Source organism: Oryctolagus cuniculus, chromosome 1 (genome assembly GCF_051225735.1).
Source record: "Oryctolagus cuniculus isolate XC-2025 breed Fujian yellow rabbit chromosome 1, ASM5122573v1, whole genome shotgun sequence".
Taxonomy (NCBI): domain Eukaryota; kingdom Metazoa; phylum Chordata; class Mammalia; order Lagomorpha; family Leporidae; genus Oryctolagus; species Oryctolagus cuniculus.
The window spans coordinates 77658013-77678303 of NC_142867.1; the positions used below are offsets into that span (position 1 = coordinate 77658013).

The window sequence follows — 20291 nt, forward strand, 5'->3', positions numbered from 1 at the left end:
TGAGACCTGAAAAATAACTATGAAAAGAAAAAAAAGCTTATAAAAATATCATCAGTCACTATGTGATAGGCATTGACACTTATAAGATAGGCATTGCCACTTTCTGTGTATCATTTAATCTTCTTAATAATCACACAACAGCTGTTGAAGCAGTGCTTGTTAGATGAAAGGTGGCTATGCTGTTTTTTAAATAATTTATTTTGTTTAAGGAATATACCTCCATGCATTTAATATGTACAAATTGGGAACATGATGCTGCTTCTTCCCTACCTCCCTCCCACCCATACTCCCGCCCTTTTTCTCTTTCCTCTTCCCTTCCCAGAGATCAATTTCAGTTAACTCTTATACTCATAAGATTAGCCCTACACCAACAGCCCTAGCCTTGACTGCAGGGGAACGATGTTTTCCTTGTTTGTATACTGTTCTGGAAGAAAATGAACCAGCCCAGAGGATCCTACAGGTTTGTATTGGAGAATCCTGACACCTAGTGGCTGTCTCTGTCTGTACCACAAAACCCTTCTAAGCGGGTTAAATCAATCATCTCTAGGGAAGCTCCCAGACTTTAATGAGAAGTGATGGTACAAGTTTCACTTTGGCAAGAAATCGACACATACAGGCAATGTGAATGAGGATTAAGGTGATTTAAAATTAGTGACCATGTATTTGATGGAAAAACAGCACCTGGAATACTGAGACATGGAGCTTAGAGATACTTGCAGCCACTTTACAACATGACTCCCTTTTTTCCTTGCCTTCTTCACAATGCTTGGTATTTTTACTGTTTCCTTTTATCTTGCTCAGTCAATTTGTTCCTTTCCCCCCTTTCTCCATTTGTATGCCTGTCTGCTTTGTCTTACTAAGTTTCTGCAGCAACCAGTAGGCAGACAGCTGAGAGGCAGGAATAAAACGAAACAAACAGCATTGGAAATCTGCTGGGGATGATTCTTCAGATGAGTTAAGTAGCCACAAAGGAAATTAATGACTTTAAAGGCTGAGTTGTTAATTGGAAAAAGGTTTCAATTATGCTAATTTAAATCAGGCCTGAAGATGAAAGGTTCTAGACCCACAAATTATCTGAGAGCCAGGAGTTTCACTGTGATTTTACAGTGTTTGTGCCTTTCAGAATATTTCAAAGGGTAGTGAACGACCAGAAGATTTTCTGTTTAATTTAACATAAAAGAAGCGGGACTCTCAAAGTCAGTGCATGGCCTTCCATATATTTTGAATGGAGTAAGACTGTTCTTTTCTCTCCAGGCATTTGGCAGACAGAACTGCTGAGCTGGAGCAAGTGAGCAGAATCAACCAATGCTTGCAGGAGGACTGGGAACACAGTACCGAGATGAAGAAGCAGCGGGACCTGGAGGAGAAGGCTTTCGAGCGGTAAACTCTGATTGGAACCAGAAGTTCTTTGATTACAGAGAACGTCCCCTCTGTTCCTTGTTTGCTGTCCTTTAATCCTGGGATGGCGCTTAGATTTCAAGTACCAACCCCAGTTGATTAAAAGTGGCCTCCTAGACAGCTCAGTGGAGAAAGCAAGTCTGTGTTCATCGGGAAATACTACTGTGATTGATTAAGAGTGTCCGTAATGGTATTGGAGAAGGTTGTGTTGTACGGTGGATGCTTACCAGCCCTGCCCTAATGTTTGCCCCTGTTTAGGGTGGTTTTTATTTTATTTTATTTTTTTTTTATCTTGCTCAGTCACTTCTTTTCCTTTCCCCATTTCTCACCTTGTAGAGGGTGGGAATTCTCTTTGAAGATAATTAGATGGGAGCAGAGAGAGTGAGTTTCTGATCTGAACACTTCCAAAGCTTGTGGAATGATTGCTTAAGAGTCAAGGGATTGTAGATAAGACTGACAATTTAAAAAATGAGATGCCTATTATGGAAGAACCAAGAGCATCTACTTGAAATTTATTAAATCTTCTGTCCCTTTGTATTTGCAATATAAGAGTGAGGAAATCTGGGTTCTAGTCCTGGCTTTGATAATTAGCATAACTTTGGAGAGAAAGCTAATCTTTTTTAAAAATAAGATTATATTTACTTGCTTATTTGATAGGCAGAGTGACACACAGAGAGGGAGAGATCAATAGATAGAGACAGATCTTCCATCTGCTGGTCTACTTCCTAAATGGCTATAGCAGCAGGGGCTGGGCCAGGCTGAAGCCAGGATCCTGGAACTTCATCCAGTCTTACATGTGGTAGCAGGGACCCAAGTACTTGGGACATCATCCACTGCTTTATCAGGTGCATTAGTAGGAACTGGACCGGAAGTGGAGCAGCCAGGACTCCAATTGGCATTCTTATATGGGAAATGGTGTCCCAGGCATTAGCTTAACCTGCTGTGCTACAACACTGGTCCCTTTTTATCTCTTTTGTTAAATGGGAAAGCAAACACTTGCCTTAGCAAAGTGACACAGGAGTTTTAGGAATCAAATAAAGATATGGGAAAGTATTATACTTTGAAAAAAATTAAATATGTTCCATTTATTAGGTATGATTTCACAAACCCTTAAAAATTTAATTAAATAGTCTATATATGCAAATTATTAAAATCTAAGTCTACAAAAATAATAGTTTAAATTACCATTTCTTTTGTAGCATAATTTTTGTTAAAATGGATCTTGGTCTGTAATCCTTTTCCTTGTAGTGTTTCTTGTATATCATTTCTCATTTGTCTTTCTTTTTTTAAAATATATGTATGTTTATTCATAATTGACACACATAATTGTACAGTGTGGCATTTCAATGCATGTATACAACATGTTATGATCAGATTAATTAGCATATCCATCACCTCAAAAGTATGTCTCTTGTGTTGGGAACATGCAGAATCCTATTAGCTATTTTGAGACACTAAATTAACTGTTCTGAATCAGTGATCTCATTGTGCTGCAGATCATCACATTATTCCTCCCACCCAACTGTACCCTTGTATCCACTGACCATGTTCCTCCCACTGTTCCCTCCTCCCCTTTCCAGCATCTTGTAACCACTATTCTACTCTCTACTTCTATGAGATCAATGTTCTAAGCTTTCACATGTAAGTGGGAACATGTGGTAGTTTTCTTTCTGTGCTGACTTGTTTCACTTGACACAGTGTCCTCCAGGCTCATCTGTGTTGCTGCAAATGACAGGACTGCATTCTTTTTTTGGCTGAGTAGTATTCCATTGTGTATAAGTAACCACGTGTTCTTTATCCATTCATCTACAAATGGAGCACCTAGATTGACTCCATACCCTGACTGTTGTGGACAGTGCTACAAAAAACATGGGAGTATAGGTATATCTTCAATATCCTGGCTTCCTTTCTTTTGCATATGTACCCTCAATGGGATTGCTGGATTATGTGATAGTTTTATTTCTAGACTTTTGAGGAAACTCCATACTGTTTTCCACAAGGTCTGCACCGATTTGCATTCCCATCAATGGTGGATGAGAGTTCCCCTTTCTCCAAATTCTCACCGGTATTTGTTGTCTTTTTGTTAACAGCCATTCTAACGGGGTGTGCTAGTATTTCATTGTGGTTTTGATTTCCCATTCCCTGATGATTTCATATACTTGTTGATCGTTTGTGTATCTTCTTTTGAGACATGTCTCTCAGACCATTTGCTCATTTTAAAAATTGGATTATGGGGTGGAACTTGTTCGGTTGAGTCCTTTCATCATCAGCTGAACAGCTTGCAAATATTTTCACCCATTTTATTTCTGTGAAGAATGTCATTGGTATTGTGACATGATTGCTCTGAATCTGTAGATTAATTTGAGTATTATGGGCATTTAAAAATATTGGTTCTTCAAATACATGACCATGGGATAACTTTCTACTTTTTAGTCATCTCTTCAATCTCTTTCACCTCCCTGTTTAAATTTATTCTGTGATATTTTCCATTTTTTGCAGTTGTTATTGTCAATGGGACTGTTTTCTTAATTTCTTTTCCATCTGATTTGTTACTAGGGTATTGAAATCCTCCTGATTTTTGCAAGCTGACCTTGTATTCTACATTTTTACTGAATTCATTTATCGGTTCTCTTTCAATTTGGAATAGTTTGAGAAGAATTGGAGTTAGTTCTTCTTTAAATGTCTGATAGAATTCAGCAGTGAATCCATCTGGTCTTGGGCTTTTCCTTTTGGGAGGATCTTTATTACTGTTTCAATTTCTGTCTTGGTTATTGGTCTGTTTAGGTTTTCTGTCTTCATGGTTCAATTTAGGTAGGTTGTATGTGTCCAGGAATGTATCTATTTCTTCTAAGTTTCCCAATTTGTTGGCATACAGCTCTTTGTAGTAATTTCTGATGATTCTTTTTTATTTCTGTGGTATTTCTGTGGTATATTTCATTGTTAGTTTTATTGTTTTTTTTAATTTTTTAATTTTTAATTTTTAATTTTTTTTGACAGGCAGAGTGGACAGTGAGAGAGAGAGTGAGACAGAGAGAAAGGTCTTCCTTTGCCGTTGGTTCACCCTCCAATGACTGCCGCGGCCGGCGCGCTGCAGCTGGCGCACCGCACTGATCTGATGGTTAGGAGCCAGGTACTTATCCTGGTCTCCCATTGGGTGCAGGGCCCAAGTACTTGGGCCATCCTCCACTGCACTCCCTGGCCACAGCAGAGAGCTGGCCTGGAAGAGGGGCAACCGGGACAGAATCCAGCGCCCCGACCGGGACTAGCACCTGGTGTGCCGGTGCTGCAAGGTGGAGGATTAGCCTAGTGAGCCTTGGCACAGGCCTATTGTTTTTTTTTTTTTTTTTTTTGGTTAGTCTGATCAATGGTTTGTCAACTTTGTTTATTTTTTTCAAAAAAATAGCTTTCGTTTTGCTGATCTTTTGTATTTTTTTCAGTTTTGTTTACTTTTTCTCTAATTTTAATTATTTTTTACTCCTACTAGTTTTGGGTTTGGTTTGCTGTTGTTTTTCTAGGTTCTTGAGATGCACTGATAGCTCATTTATTTGGTACCTTTCCAGTTTCTTGATGTAGGTACCAATTGCTATAAGCTTTCTTCATAACACTGCTTTTGCTATGTCTCATAAGTTTTGATATATTGTATTGTCATCTTCATTCATTTCTAGAAATTTTTTGGTTTCTCTTTGATTTCTTCATTGATCCACTGTTCATTCAGGAGCATGTTTTTCAGTCTCCATGTGTTTGCATATGTTCTAGAGATTGTAGAAAATAGGTTTCAGAAGAGTGGGGTCACTGGGCCAGAAGAAGAGGAGTTGGGGATTTCAAGCCACTTGTTCAATGTTGTAGGCATTGTAGGAAGGCAAGAAAAAGGCAGTGAGAGTAATACCAGGGAGGTTTTGTTGTCTTTAGTAGGAATGCTTAGTCAACATGGTGATAACAGGTAGAAGAGACATAGGAAGTAATGTTGAAGAGCAGGCTAACAAATCTGCTCCAGGAACATGCAGAGAAGACCTGTCACCCGGTGTCCCAGGCCAGGTTGTCATCAGGGATTCAAGCCGAAAGAAAGAATTGGTGGGTGAAAAAAGAAAACAAAGCAAAAGCAAAACTAGGCTTCACATGTATGCGGGTAGCATGCCTGTGCCATTATCTAGGTAAGGCAGAGAGGTCTTCCCATGCTCACTTCAAGGTTACTTTTTTTCTTTTTAAGGTTGCTCACAATGGTCTTTTTTTTTTTTTTTTTTGACAGAATTTCGCTTATGTAGAACTGTTGATGGGGTAGGGGAGCACATCAGGGATTGTTCTTGCACAACAACAAATACAAAAATGGCCCAAGTGGCAAATCTGTCATGGCTGACCCCTCATCTCTGCTCTAAGCCACTTTTGTCCTCCTCCTCTTTGTCTCCACTTTCTCTCTTGCCCTTCTCTCCCAAGGCTCTGGTCTCTTGGGATTGTTCATTGCCAGTCTGTTCTTAACTCTGTACTAATGGTAACCAGCAGCTTCCTGGTCTGATCTCCTTCTCAAACACTGCCGAACTGCACACGTGCCAAAGCAGCAAGCACAAGCTTTGGGGCAAGTCCTGTGCTCTCGGTGGGTTTGGATGGGTGTGTCTGGGGAGGAGCATAAGGCCAGGCTGTTGTGAAGGTCCCAAGCATAGGCCTCTGTTTAGTAGAGAAGAGGAGACGGTGGAGATTTGGATGCAGGGGTGCCGCGAAGCGGTAGCAGAGCGGAGGTGAGAGACCGCAGGTGGGTTGTCAGATCCTTGAAAGCAGGACCTGGGTGTTGGCTTTTGTTTCTGTCCCACCACCTGCTTCTGGGCTAGGCCTCCTGCTGATGACTGCTTTTGCTCTCCTTTCCTTAGGGCTTCTGACAAGCTATTCCTACTGGATCAGTGCCAGAAGTACCGGCGCTGCAAGCAGTGCCAGAGGCGCACCTCCAATGTGGGCGAGAGCAACCTGTGGCCCCTGAACAAGTTCCTGCATGGTTCCCGCTTGCTTGTGTAAAACTCAGATTGGACCTATGTTTCCTGGGGGAAAGTTTTTATCTTTTACATGTATGGTGTGATTGTGAAACTGCGTATTTGTACCTCAGAGAAAAAAAATATTATTTGGGTTTGCTGCTTTCAATAGCTTGCTCTTTAAGCCCTTACAGAATTCACATTGGCCAGTTTTCCCCTCTTGCGTTCTTCCCACTCCCACTTATTCTCCCATCTTGTCTCTGGTGGCAGCGAAGGTATCTGAATGGTCCTGAGGACCACAATCCACTGAGACTGCAAACGGAACCCAGCTTTATTCTGGCTGCTGAGGTGCTGCAGCCCCAGCCCTGCCACTCTCTCTGTGTCTCGTATAGGAAATACCAGCTGTTTTCCTCCATATGGATGATGTCATAATAAATATATTCTAAAGGCCTGGCTGTGAATGGCAATTCATGATGGTAAATTTTACCCCCTCCCCCAACCCTAGACTTTCCCAGGGAGCTTTATGTGCGACATCACAGAAGTCGTTCAGGCCATTTACCCCAGAGGGTCGTAGCCAGACTTCTAACCATTGACACAGAGGGGCTCTGTCGGGGTCCCAGGGGATTATCTTTTCCCTTAATGGCCTCGTGGTCAACCATTCCACTGCCCAGCCATTTCTACACCCTGATTGTGTGTGTGCTGTGGGGACATGTGTACTGTGGCTGGGGTCTGGCTGGTTTGGCAGGTGCCATCTTCTCTTACTGCGTCACTTGAATCTGTTCTTCAGCTGTTTATTCCATGGAAGAGAACTTACCTGCCTGACAAAAGATAGATTCCCATTTACGCTATGGGTGCCCTCAACCAAAAGCTTTCTTCATTTATCTTCATTCATTTACATCTCTTACCCCTACCTGTTCTAACACCTCAGGTAAAACAGAGTGGAATCTAGATTTCTGAAATACCAAAGGTAGAAGGGAAGTTTCTGAGACTGTTTGCATTCTGCCAGTCCACATCTTTCCCTTAGAAAATGAGAGAGCACAAAGTTACTCAAAAATGTTCATGGGGGTTTGGAATTAAAAGATAAGTTCATTTTGGTGCAAAAAATAGTTTGAAATCTGTGCATATAAGGGGTCTTCAAAAAGTTGGTGAAAAATTCATGTTATGAAAAAACTATGCATGGCTATAAAAAATTGAACCTGTTCTGTTAAGCAGGCCATTGCTAATGTTTTTCTAAGCAAACAGGAATACCCGTTATTGGCTGGAGTTATATGAAACCTCTTCCTGAATCTTCCTACATTGCTGCTTCCTGCCATTTCCTCCAAAGATCACTTCCTAAGGTCTGATCATCATCAACCAATATTTAAAGCAATCGCCTCTGCCAGGACCACCTGACTCGCCTGAACCCCTACCTGCTATACTCCTGGGGCATGTTTCAGTCTCTACTGTATATGAAATTACTGTAACACTGCTGTAAAAACATTTATTAAAATACAGACTGCTTTGTTAAAGAAAAAAAGACTTTCGGCAATTTTGGTGTGTTCAGGTGAAGAGAATTTTAAGAAACAAACCTTGTAATTTGCTATATCAATAGCAGTACCAACTCTGTGTGCCAAGCACTAAACTAACTTTTGCTGACTTGAAATTTAAGACATCATCAGTACTTTCCTGCCTTCAGAGTACTTACTGTCTCGTGCAGAGGTGAGGCGTGACTGGGAAATCTAGTCTGGACCAGGTAGAAATCTTATAGCACTGCATGTTGGTTTTTATGGAAGAGCAGCTGTAGCAGTTTAGCCTGCCATGGAGAGGAAGAGCTTTTGGAGATGAAGCCTAAGCTGAATTTTAAAGCTAAAGAGGAAATATTTGGGTGAAGAGAGACAGGGGGTGATAGAGACAGAGGTCTATTAAAATAAAAACAGGATGTCTATTAAAGTGAAGATGGAGGCCTGGTTACATCTGTTCAATAGGTGAGACCTAATGTGCCTTCTAATCATTCAACCGTTTTAAGAACAAAACTTTATTGTTGTCCTTCATTGAAACAGCATATTTCATGGGGCCGGCACCGTGGCTCACTAGGTTAATCCTCTGCTTGCCAAAATCAAGGGGGGGCCTCACCGAGTCCGACACACTGTCTCTCAGTCATGTTGACATGCCAGATGTTGAAGTTGAATTCGTTCTGAGAGGAGGAGCGCCGTGGGGGCAAGAGGCGCTGAGTCACCACACAAACTCCAGGAGTCGGGTGAAAGCAGGCCAGAGGCGAGCAGCCTGCAGACTCATTTATTTCAGTTGGTACAGCAACTTATATAGCCAACGCAGCCAATCTGGTTAAGGGGCGGTCTATGCCCTAACCAAGCACAGCTTGTTGCCAGGCAGTTTCCGTTGTCATGTGGTTTCTGAAGCCATCCAATCACAGCCTGTTGTCAGTCAGGCTCCATTGTCATGTGGTTTCTGAAGGAGGATGAGGAAGGGTGGGAGCATAGATGGAAGGAAAGGTAGGGTAGGAAGTAACACTATGTTCCTAAGTCTGTATATATGAAATACAAATCTGTTTACATTAAATAAAAACAAAGGAAAAAGATTATTATGATTTTATGTTAGATTTTGATGCCAAGGTAATGCTTGCCTCCTAAATGAACTACAGTGTTTCCTCTCCTAATTTCTGGAAGGGATTGTATAGAACTGAACTTGTGTAGAATTCCTTCCTTAAATTTTAGGTAAAATTCACTAACAAAATCACCCAGGTCCTGAGTGTTTCTTTGTTTTGAGGTTTTAAACTGTGAATTAAATTTTGATAGGATGTGTCAAGGAATTGGTCACTTTTAGCTTTTGTTGAACTCTAAGTACATGGAATTGCTAACATTATTCCCTTCTATAATTATAATAATTATAATTATGTTATATATAATTATAATAATATGTAGGGTCCTCAGTGAAATTCCTCTTTGATTCCTGATATTATTAATTTGTGTATTCTTCCTCTTTTTACTTGGTCCTTTTGGATAGAAGTTTTTAAACTTTATTGGTCTTTTCAAAAAATCAGCTTTTGCTTCCACTAATTTTTCTTTTACCTATCTATCTATCTACCTACCTACCTACCTACCTATCTACTTATCCACTTATCCCAGATGTGATTGATTTCTGCTCATTATTATTTCCATTTTTTTCTTGATTTGGATTTTTTAAATGTCTTTTTTTTTTTAAAGATTTTATTTATTTGAGAATTAGAGTTACAGACAGTGAGAGGGAGAGATGGAGAGAAAGGTCTTTCGTCCGCTGGTTCACTCCACAATTGGCCGCCGGCTGGAGCTGCGCCGATCCAAAGCCAGGAGCCAGGTGCTTCTTCCCAGTCTCCCACATGAGTGCAGGGGCCCAAGGACTTGGGCCATCTTCTACTGCTTTCCCAGGCCACAGCAGAGAGCTGGACTGGAAGAGGGGCAGTTGGGACTAGAACCGGCACCCATATGGGATGCCAGCACTGCAGGCAGAGGATTAACCTACTGTGCCATGGAGCTGGCCCCTTGATTTGGATTTAATTTGCTCTTTTACTAGTTTCTCAAGGTAGAGGCTCATATCACTGATTTTTAAAAAATTTATTTGACAGGTAGAGTTACAGACAGTGACAGAGACAGAGAAAGGTCTTCCTTCCGTTGGTTCATTCCCCAAATGGCTGCACCGATCTGAAGCCAGGAGCCAGGTGTTTCTTCCTGGTCTCCCATGTGGGTGCAGGGGCCCAAGCACTTGGGCCATCCTCCACTGCCCTCCCAGGCCACAGCAGAGAGCTGGACTGGAAGAGGAGCAACCGGGACTAGAACTCGGCACCTATATGAGATGCCGGCGCTGCAGGTCGAGGATTAACCAAGTGAGCCATGGCGCCGGCCCCGATATCATTGATTTGAAGTCTCTCTTCATTTCTAATATTAGCACTCAACCATAACTTTCCTTCCCTGTAGGCGTTGCTTTAGCTGCATCCCATACATTTTGATATGTTTCATTTTTATTTTCTTTCAGTTAAGAATATTTTCATGTTTTTGACTTGCTCTTTGATTCATGGCTTATTTAGGAGAATATTGATAATATCAATAGATATAGGTCAGCCATTGTATCTTTTCTGTTTGTCCCTTCTGTATTTTCTTCTTTTGATACCTCTTTGCTGTTTCCTTTTGGATTATTTGAACATATTTAAGTATTCTATTTTAATTTACCTCTTGAGTTCTTTTTGACTATAAACTTTATATTTTGTTTGTTTTGTTTTGGTAGCCTTATGGGTGAATCCTCACTTTTCACAGTCTGGAGTTAATATTTTACTATTTCAATTAAGATGGATAAAGTTAACAACAATAAAGCTCCTTTACCCTTCCTCATTCTTTCAATAAATATGTCATATCTATAAGACTACATACATTAAAAACACCACCAGACAATGGGAGAGAAACAGGAAAATTATATTTGCCTAGATATCTACTATTTCTTTTGTTCTTCCTTTGTTCCTGGAGGTCAAATTATTTTCCTGGTATCATTTGTCTTTGGCCTGAAGACCTTCCTTTAGTATTTTTGTATGGAAGATTTGGTAGCTAAAGAGTCTTTTGGTTTTCATTCATCAGAGAATGTCTTTATTTTGCCTTTATTCCTGAAGGAAATATTTACTGAATATAGAGTTCTGTGGGCAGTTTGGTTTTTTCCCTCCCATAATTTTAAAGATAGTATCCTTAATCACATAGCCACACTTAACTGAAAGAGGACCCAAGAAATGAAGCCTGTAGCTCAGTGGCCATATGTTCAGTGAAATGCTTAGGGGATGCTGTTAGTAAGCACAGGAAAAATGGATCTTGTTGGACAACTGTTAATCTGCTGCATCTTGAAATTTGGGGGGGGGGAGTGACAAACACTTAAAAATGCTAGCTAAAATATTTTGAAAAGCTCATTCAAATGTATGGCTGCAAGAAAAATCTCAAGAAACAGAATCCTGACAGCAAGCACCAGCTAATTACTATGAACTAGGTCTTTTAAAAATTACTGTCAAAGATAAATTTTTATTTTGAAATAATTTTAAATTTACACAGAAGATTCAAGAACAGTAAAAATAACTCTCCTCTCCCTACAACTATATGAAAGCAAGTTGCTGACATATGTCCTATTATTCCTTTTAGTTTATGATATGCTGCCTTATGAATAAGGATATGCTTCCTAAAACACCATCATATAAACATCAAAATCAGCAAATTAACAGATTAATTCAACCATGTAATTCAAAAACTCTATCCAAAATTTTCCAGTTATTCCAGTAATGTCCTTTTTTCCCAGATACCTCACATATTATTACTGAATTAATCCACTAGTCACAGCCCTAATCAAACATGTCCAGTTGTCCAGACGATGGTGGCATCTTCAGCTGGATGTGGTTAAGAAGTGATGCTAATGCAGCATAAATATGTGTGCCTTCCATTCAAGAGCAATTCCTTATAGACCCAGCTTGGTTCTTCTCCAATGTCTCCTCTTGAGTTATACCTGATCTTATCACCAATTTTCATAAGAATCCATTGGGGAATGAGGTGATTTTGGTTTTGCTTGGTTTTGGCCAGGAATCTCTTGATTCTGAAGGTCTTGTGAGAAGACATGGCTAGGAAGAGTCAGGTACGCTCACCACGATGGTGGGAGAAGGGAACCAGTATTGTCCTTTTAAGCAAAGGATCTTGTGTTACCTTTAGTAGTCACATCTCTTTAATCTTCTTCAATCTGGAAAAGTTCCTCAGCCTTCCCTTGACTTTCATGGCTGACACTCTTAAAGATTACAGTACTTAAATTAGATTTATCTGATTTTTTCCCCATGATTAAATTCCAGTAATGTATTTTTGGCAGGAACATCACAAATGTGAGGCTACAGTTAATGCATTCCATTCTATCAGGTGGTACATACTTTAATTTTTCCTATTACTGGTCATCTTTCATTTATCATTTCATTAAGAAGATGCTTGCAAGGTTTCTCCACTATAAAGTTACTGATTTTTCTTTAGTAACCAGGGTTTTTTTTTTTTTTTTGACAGGCAGAGTGGACAGTGAGAGAGAGAGAGACAGAGAGAAAGGTCTTCCTTTTGCCGTTGGTTCACCCTCCAATGGCCGCCGCGGCTGGTGCGCTGCGGCCGGCGCACCGCGCTGATCCGATGGCAGGAGCCAGGAGCCAGGTGCTTTTCCTGGTCTCCCATGGGGTGCAGGGCCCAAGCACCTGAGCCATCCTCCACTGCACTCCCTGGCCACAGCAGAGGGCTGGCCTGGAAGAGGGACAACCGGGACAGAATCCGGCGCCCCGACCGGGACTAGAACCCGGTGTGCCGGCGCCACTAGGCGGAGGATTAGCCTAGTGAGCCGCGGCGCCGGCCGTAACCAGGGTTCTTTTTAAGGTAGATACTTTTGAAAGTAAAAAAGAAATGCCATTCCTCAACTATTGCCCACTAGTTTTGGCATCTCTTTTTTTTTCTAAATTATAATAATGATGATCACTAAATAGAGAGTTATCTAATTCTACCATTCCTGCTAGATTTATTTAGTTAGCATTCTACAATAAGGCAAAGTATTTGCATATCCCTGTTTATATATATCAGTATAGACTCATAGATTTCTGTTTTTTTTTCAAAGAATTGTAATTCTTTTCTGTTATTATTTTAATATAGAAATTGTGACCCATGGAAGCCCTTCTAGCTGATTTCTATTTTTTTTTTGCTTTAAGTGAATAAAAAATTCTAGAATGGGTTTAGATTAATAGAAAAGTAGCAGTGATGTTAGAAATTTCCTCATTCATGCCATACCCGCTTTCCACTATTGTCAAAATCTTATATTACTATATTTGTTACAACTAAGGAATCAACATTTTTATGTTAACAAAACTTCATACTTTTATTAAGACATAATCAATTTTTCTCTAATACCCTTTTTATATTCTAAGATCCCATCCAGGATAGCATATATTTAGTTGTCATGTCTCTTTAGCCTCCCCTGATCTGTGTTCTTTGTCCTTCTGTCATATTCCCATCATTCTTTATTTTAAGATTTATTTTTATTTATTTGAAAGAGTTACAGAGAGAGGTAGAGACAGAGACAGAGAGAGGTCTTCAATCCGCTGGTTCACTCTCCAGATGGCCACAACGGCCGGAGCTGAGCCAATTCGAAGCCAGGAGCCAGGAGCTTCTTCCAGGTCTCCCACACGGGTGCAGGGGCCCAGGGAGTTGGGCCATCTTCTACTGCTTTCTCAGGCCATAGCAGAGAGCTGGATCAGAAGAGGAGCAGCCGGTCCGTGTGGGATGCTGGCGCTTCAGGCCGGGGCTTTAACCCCCTGTGCCACAGCACCAGCCCCAATTTTTCTCTTTCTTGAACACTTCCTTACTTTATGTTATAACAAGATATTCGAGACTACTCCTGAATCAGTTGTTTTCCCACAGAGCCTTGTTTTATCATAGAGTAATATTTTAAGACAAACCGTGATGTGGATGCTTGTACCCACTGCCATTGAGAAATCACTGCTTCAGGCCCATTCTGTTCTCTGTAGGTGAAGCTCAGTGATACACACACACACACACACACACACACTTATATAGACATTACCAGTTCTAAACAGTGTTTTGCAAATGATGAATGCACACAGATACCTCTTCCAATAAAAAATCCTAGAATTGAGATTCCATATTTGTAACTCCTAACAGTGAGAAGCCTGATTCCCATTATTCTCCACATATTACTGGAGAAACTACCGTCCCCCTTCAAATCCTCTGCCCTGCCACCATGTTTGTGCCTCTCCACTCTGCTTAAACCCCGACTACACCAGGCTGCTACTGCCACTCCCAACTGTTGCTTTAATGTCTTTCTCACCCCCTCCAATTGATCTCCTGGTGCTGCTACCCCTGTATTCTCACCTCTTACACAGACCACTACATTGCTCAGCCCTATCTAGTGAACTGAATTATGAAAAAAGAAAAGGAAAGAGGAAGAAAGGTGAAGATATAAAGAAGAATCAGGAAGAAAGAGAAAGAAGGGAGAAATAGAATTGTATTGTTGCAGAGGATACATAGGCCAGGAAGCAAAGTCTAAACACTTCAGAAAACTCTACCAGCTATTATAGAACCTGAGAACAAGAAGTAATTTTCTAAGGGCTTAGAGAAAAGAAATGTCAATGTAGAATTGTGTATCCAGCAGAACAAGTAGGAATGAGGGCAAAATAAAGGAATTTTAGAAAATAATTGATTAAGAACAAACAACAAAAACTCCAAACTGCTTATCAACAATAATGGACATGCATTCAACAATGAGTTAATGTATATTTTCAAGCTATATGAAGCATTTATCAAAGTTGATGTATGCTAGGAGCTAAAACTCCAAAAGATACCTCCAGTTAAAGGAAAATACTTCAGAAAGAAGGATGGGGAGGTACGAAGGAATAGTGAGCAAAGAAATTGATAACTTGGATGAACTGAAATATTTTTATAAACAATGTCTAATTCATGGTGTTAACAATTAAATGCTTGACAACATTAATTGTTAAAGGAAGCTGAATCTTAAGCTATTTAAGCACTAAAAGAATAGCAATGGGATGTATAATAAACTATATGTATTAGGTAGGCTCCAGAGCTAGAATGCAGAATTCAAATCTCAGCCCTGACAATTAGTAGTTGGGTGATTTTGGGGAAATTATTTAATGCTTCTAAGTCTACATTTTTAAAATCAGGACAATGGAAATACTAATATGTAATTCATAGGGTGGTTGTAAAATTTAAGTAAAGCTATTTAAATGTAGAACAGTGCCTCACCTAAAGTAAGTGCTAAAAAAAAAAAGGTGTCAGTCACAATTACAACTTCCAAAACAGGAAGGGGAAAACATAAATATATGGGGGGTTGGGAACTTAACTCCAAAAGAAATGTAAAAAGATTCCTAAAGTATGGATATAGGAGTCAAATAGCACAAAATAAGGAAATATGAATCAAATAGCACAAAATAAGGGGCCAAAACATCATGTACGCAGTTTTAAAGTTAAAAGACAAAGGTTGTCAGGAAAAAAAAACGCTACTGTGCTGTTTATGAAACATGAAAGAGATGGGTAAAAGTGCAAGGTCAATAGGCTAGTCGGGGTCAATGCTTTGGAATCTTCTAGAACCTTCCTTCCCCTATGCTGGTCTCCGTCTACCCCCATGTTCCCTTCAGCCTCTTGGAGGTTTCCTCCTCCACCATCCCCATCCGCGTACCCCTCCTCAGCCGTCTCTGCTCCCCAGAGGCAGGCGGTGACTGAGACTCCATGGCCTCTCCCTTTGGCCCTGAGTTCACACCAGCGGCACCCATGGCAACCATCGCCCCGGGGAGGGCCTCACGCCCGCGCTCATTGGCTCTCAGTCAGCCCAGCCGCTGCGGTTGGTGAGGGCGCAGTGCCTACGCCGCGCCGGCTATTAAAGGAGCGCTTGTGACGCAACGGCGCCTTGGCGCGCATATTGGCTCCCGCCAGGCTCTGCCCGAGCTGCTTGGCCACGGTGGAGCCTCGTGTCTCGCCTCTGCCGCCGCCCTGTGACGGCCACTCCCGCTCCTGGACTTGCCGCTGCCGCCGTGTGTGTCGCCGCCACGGGCCTGGCTGTATGAGTAGGCCACAATCTTTCATGAGTAAACATATTCCTTTCTGTGGGGTTTTTGGTCACGCATTTATGGAGTTTCTGAAGGGCCCTGGAGATTACTGCCAGGCACAGCATGGCCTTTATGAGGACAAGTGAACTTGAGAAAGTCACTCTACTCCAGCAGGACGTCCCCATCAGAGAGAATAACCTGGACACAGACGTGTTGAATTGAAAGCATCGGAACATTTTACAAGAGTTCTGACCCGAATGGGGTAAACCTCTGTGCACTTGCTTTCCACCGACTCGGCATTATTAGTGAGTCGAAGAACAGCTGCTGCTTCTCAGGAAATTCATCTCATTTTCTGTCACCTGCCTATCTGAAGTGCTGAGAATTTCAAGTGGAGTGTGTTGAGGTGGACTTCAGTTTCTTGACATCATTTCTGTATTCAAAAGCTTTTAATTTTTTCGTGACCGTATTGAGTGGTTTTAAACGAAATTAACATGGCTCCGATGAACCGCCCGGCTCCTGTGGAAGTCACATACAGGAACATGAGATTCCTTATTACACACAACCCAACCACTGCAACCTTAAACAGGTTTATAGAGGAACTTAAGAAATTCGGAGTTACCACAATAGTGAGAGTGTGTGAAGCAACTTACGACACCGCCCTCATGGAGAAAGAAGGTATCCAGGTTCTGGATTGGCCTTTTGATGATGGATCATCTCCTTCCAATCAGATTGTTGATGACTGGTTAAGTCTTGTAAACATTAAATTCCGTGAAGAACCTGGTTGTTGTATTGCTGTCCACTGTGTTGCGGGTCTTGGGAGAACCCCAGTGCTTGTTGCCTTAGCGTTAATTGAAAGTGGAATGAAAAATGAAGATGCAGTGCAGTTTATTAGACAAAAGCGGCGTGGAGCTTTTAACAGCAAACAACTTTTGTATTTGGAGAAATACCGTTCTAAAATGCGGCTGCGCTTCAAAGACTCCAGTGGTCACAGAAACAACTGTTGCATTCAATAAAACTTAGCTGCCTGATGCTATTGCCTTGGAAGTGGAACTTGAGACTGGATCTAATTTTTCAGATCTATTAGCCAACATCTTAGTGAATAAGTCTAATGAAGCTCCCATAGGAATGTTGAAAAGCCACAAGCTTGACAGAATTGCCACTTCTGTTTTGCTTACTATTTATTATCCTATGCCAAAAAACAATATATAAAAAGTATAGTGAGATTAGATGCCAAGATACCCAGTACAATATGTGTTTATTTTTAGTATCATACAGAATTAAAATCCCAGGAACTTTGAACAGTACTCTAGACCTTACATCATTTATTCTTTAAGTCCTTTGAAACATTATAATAGGGCTTGTATGGTTATTTGCCTGTTCCTTTATGTTCACTACCCACAAGTGTACTGGTTTGTGCAACAAGTGATTTTGTTGGATTCTTATCAAGTCTTATGGTGATTATTTAGTCTTTCTATAAGTTCCTGTTAGGGAAAACTTTATTTTGAGAAATTAACCTCTGGTTTAAAGTTCATGCAAAATTCTCGTTGTGCAAGAAACACATGTGTTTAATTTCATCAGACAAAAAAGTCTTACCTTTGGGGAGGCAGAATGGGAGGAAGCTATGAAATATTTAGAGTAAAACACCTCTAATATGGGATATAAAATAGGCCCTTTAATTTAGTGAAAATTATCTTGAAAGGTAGAGATCTTCATCTTTTTAGCTAAAACAATTTTTAGACACAAAATTTCTGAAAATCTTGTAATACTTCTTACCTATTGGAAGTTGCATATTTTTATTTGAAATGTGACATTTTTTCCTTTGTCTTCCTAATCAAAAAAGAGTGGGTTTTACCTAATGAAATGATCAGGTACTTGCTATTGTATATGCTTTTTGAAATGCATATCTTAATATTGGGATACCTAATAATTTTACTACGAAATTGATAAAAAAGTTGATATTTAATAATCTTTTTAAAAAGATTTATTTATTTATTTTGAATGTCAGATTTACAGAGAGAGAGAAGGAGACGCAGAAAGAGAGAGAGAGAGAGGTCTTCCATTCGCTGGTTCACTCCCCAGTTGGCTGCAACGGCCAGAGCTGCGCCGATCCAAAGCCAGGAGCCAGGTGCTTCTTCCTGATCTCCCATGCGGGTGCAGGGGCCCAAGGACTTGGGCCATCTTCCACTGATTGCCAGGCCAGAGCAGAGAGCTGGATCGGAAGTGGAGCAGCCAGGACTTGAACTGGTGCCCAGCACTGTAGGCAGTGGCTCTACCTGCTGTGCCACAGCGCCGGCCCTAGATATGTATTAATCTTAGTACAACTATATAGTCATACTGTCTGGGAATTTAATGTTTAGTCGTACTGTCTGGGAATTTAATGTTGCGGCCATTTAGGGAGTGAATCAGTGGGTGGAAAATCTCTCTCTGTGCCTCTCCCTCTCTCTCTCTGTTGCTCTGTCAAATGAATAAATAAATCTTTTTAAAAAATTTGAATTCAATAGGAAATTATAACAACTCTAAACTATATATACCCAATAACATTGCTTCAAAATATATAAAGCGAACATGAACAGAACTACAAGGAAAATTGAACATTTTACTATAGCACTTGGAAATTTTACTGTTTATTCAGAAAAAGATAGATAAAAATCAGCAGGAATACAGACTTGAACAAAACAACAAACTTGATCTCATGAACCTAAAAAGGGCATTACATCCAACAATTGAGAATACATATTCATTTTAAGAGTACATTAAATGTTTTGTTGAATTCGGCAATGTATTTGGCTTTAAGCAAATTTTAAAATGTTCGGATAACATAACAACTCTTCTGACTACAGTTAAGATCCATACATTCTGAATTTTGGGAGTCTGTGTCTAGAGACTTCCATTTCTAGATAGGATGTAATAGTCAAATAAGCCCAAAACACTCATTTCAGCAGAAAGACATGGAAGAAAAACTACAAGTCTTATGTTTAAAGATAAGTGACAGCTGTGAAAGCAGTAAGTACCAGATGTATAGGATCCAGAGATGGAGGGATTCTCCTGCAGTGGATGCTTCTTTCTGATGTAATTGACTGATTCTGGACATGGACTAAAAGAAATCAGGCTTGGTCCATGCAAAAGGACTCTCCTGAGGTCAACAGAAAATTATTAAGCCTTTTGGAGGTCATGTAGGGCTGGTGTATTGGATTAGAAAACTGAAAAGCTTGACCAATTTCCTCTACCTGTTGCAAATTGAGTTCCATAGGAAACAGACAATGAATCTGAGATTTGTATTCAGACATTTATTGGAGGAGAGTGTTCTTAGGGAATAACACCTGTTTTAGAGTGAGAGAAGGAGGATGGGCATAAGAAGTCAATTGGTGGTACATACACTTGCAATAATAGTCTCAGCCAATCTGTGGAGTTCTGAAGATAGAATGTCAATTTAGAGATGTCTGCAATTGAGACCAGGGGCTAGATTTTCAGACTCTTGAATCAAGGAGTCATTGGATGCAGGCTTCCCTGGCGACTATGGCATAGCCTTGGGTGAAGCATCTTTCTTCAGTCAGTGGCAATTCCCTGAGTGGGATGCAGCTGGTGAAATGAATTTCAGACCTGAGTAGGGCTGTGCAATCACAGCCACTGTACTTAAATGGCATTTACTTAATTCTTGGGCTATGTATAGGAGGTTAGGAAGTTAGAATGAAGACTTTTAGACTCGCTTAATCTCATAGTGTTTAGGAGACAAAGATCTGCTAGAGAAACAGTTTCCAATTTCTACACATCCCTACCAAAACATAATTTTCAGTAGAGACATCTGGTGAGTGTGAAGTGGATTCCCATCGTGGTTTTAATTTTCTTTTCTTTTCTTTTCTTTTCTTTTCTTTTCTTTTCTTTTCTTTTCTTTTCTTTTCTTTTTTTTAACTACTCTTTCATTTAATTGACTTGGTTATTAAGAAGCCAACATGGGAAGTGAGATACTCAGCAGACTCATAGAATGGCGGATGTCCTAAATAGCACTCTGGCCTCAGAATCAGCCCTAAAGGCACTCGGATCTGGCTGAAAAGCCCATGAGAGTATTTCAGGCATGGAAAGCCAAGACACTCTGGCAAAAAGATCTCTGTGAGTGAGATCCCAGTGGAAAGAACAGGTCTTCAAAGAGGGAGGTGCCTTTCTCTGAAGGGAGGAGAGAACCTCCACTTTGACTATGACCGTGTCTAAACAAGATAAGAGTCGGAGAACTCAAGGGGCTTCCATAGCCTTGGAAACTCATGACTGGTGCATAGGGAGATTACTGATGCCATAAACAGGAGTGTCAATTTGTAAAGTCAACAACAGGAGTCACTGTGCACTTACTCCTCATG

General features: G+C 40.5%; 2 protein-coding genes and 1 pseudogene across 2 annotated transcripts in view; 2 read left to right on the forward strand and 1 right to left on the reverse strand.

The window, feature by feature from the left end:
• CCDC81 (coiled-coil domain containing 81) overlaps window positions 1-7440 on the forward strand; it is a 72174-nt gene extending 64734 nt beyond the window's left edge. Inside the window, exons 14-15 of the mRNA XM_002708652.6 lie at window positions 1255-1380; window positions 6258-7440. Of these exons, the coding sequence (XP_002708698.3) occupies window positions 1255-1380; window positions 6258-6399 (268 nt within the window). The 3' untranslated portion in view covers window positions 6400-7440. The remainder of the gene's footprint in view (window positions 1-1254; window positions 1381-6257) is intronic.
• A 3920-nt stretch (window positions 7441-11360) lies between these two features.
• On the reverse strand, window positions 11361-11965 carry LOC138850249 (large ribosomal subunit protein eL39-like; annotated as a pseudogene).
• Window positions 11966-16418: 4453 nt separating this feature from the next.
• Window positions 16419-20042, forward strand: LOC100342858 (protein tyrosine phosphatase type IVA 1). Its single transcript, XM_089332350.1, has one exon. The coding sequence runs from the start codon at window positions 16434-16436 to the stop codon at window positions 16953-16955; it is 522 nt and encodes a 173-aa protein (XP_089188476.1). The 5' UTR covers window positions 16419-16433; the 3' UTR covers window positions 16956-20042.
• The last annotated feature ends 249 nt before the right edge of the window (window positions 20043-20291 follow it).